We start from the raw sequence: 964 nt of genomic DNA, 5'->3' as shown, positions 1-964 counted from the left end.
CAGCAGGACACGTACCTCCTTGAAGGCTCTCTGAGTTAAAAGGTGTCGTTTGATTCTGGACAGAGCTTCGTGAGGATTATCGTAGGCCTGTTCGATCAAGCCCAACTCCTCTCTCTGCGACTGATTCAGGCGAGATTTCACACTGAAAGTGATAAAGAACAGCTCACGCACCCAAGCATGAAGAAACTAACGGCCGCTGCGTTAGACTGACGAGAGGCATCGTTCAACCAAGCAGATCGAGACAAGATCTGTTACTCTCCACATCCCCAAGCTTAGAAGCAGGGCATTGTTTTTGCCCCAAGCGACGTCCATGAAGAACCCCCAGCCAAACCTGGCAGCACCACAACCTACAGCCTTCACCAGTCCCTCAGGGCAAACTTTACACAACTCCAAACAACAGGTACCAAAATCACGTCAGAAGTCTTTCCCAGAGTGGATGTCGGCCCCTGCAGAATGCCATCGCTCCCCACTGCTCACCTGTAAGCTTCCTTCAGCCTCTCCAGGGCTAGTATCAGCAACTTGGTGTCATGCTTGTAGGACAGCGGAGGGAAGGGAATGGGCGAGAACCTCCTGCTCTCCAGCCAGTGCACTGTGGTCGTGTACACAGCCACAGCCTCTTCCGCGGTGATGTAAGGCCCATCCTGCAGAACCACACCAGCAGCACTAGTCAGTGAAGGCTCCCCTATGAAAACAGCACCCATCTGGGCAACCTCAGCCAGGGCAGAAGTACCTTCAAGTAATTATGCTGCCGTTCCTGCTCAGCTTTTAAGTAGAGTCTGGTCAGACGGCCCAGATTCTTCTTACAGACAGTTTTGTCTACAGTGGCACCCCGACGGATGCGCTCCCTGTTGTAGTGAGCTGTGTTTGTCCACCAGTCAGCTTTAGCCTTCACGTACCTCAGGATCATGTTCTCAATAGGAGTTGGCAGCCCTGGCACCTGAGGAGGGACAGAAACTTGAGGAAA

At 52.7% G+C, this 964-nt stretch overlaps 1 protein-coding gene across 1 annotated transcript in view; it reads right to left on the bottom strand.

The window, feature by feature from the left end:
* The window catches only part of PRPF8 (pre-mRNA processing factor 8), a gene marked incomplete at its 5' end in the record, with an annotated part of 18,323 nt that overhangs the window by 12,209 nt on the left and 5,150 nt on the right, over nt 1-964 (bottom strand). Inside the window, 3 exons of the mRNA XM_010135582.1 lie at nt 16-142; nt 478-641; nt 731-937. Of these exons, the coding sequence (XP_010133884.1) occupies nt 16-142; nt 478-641; nt 731-937 (498 nt within the window). The remainder of the gene's footprint in view (nt 1-15; nt 143-477; nt 642-730; nt 938-964) is intronic.

This window comes from Buceros rhinoceros, unplaced genomic scaffold (assembly GCF_000710305.1).
Source record: "Buceros rhinoceros silvestris isolate BGI_N320 unplaced genomic scaffold, ASM71030v1 scaffold7940, whole genome shotgun sequence".
Classification (NCBI taxonomy): domain Eukaryota; kingdom Metazoa; phylum Chordata; class Aves; order Bucerotiformes; family Bucerotidae; genus Buceros; species Buceros rhinoceros.
This window is presented reverse-complemented; position numbering and strand designations above follow the sequence as displayed.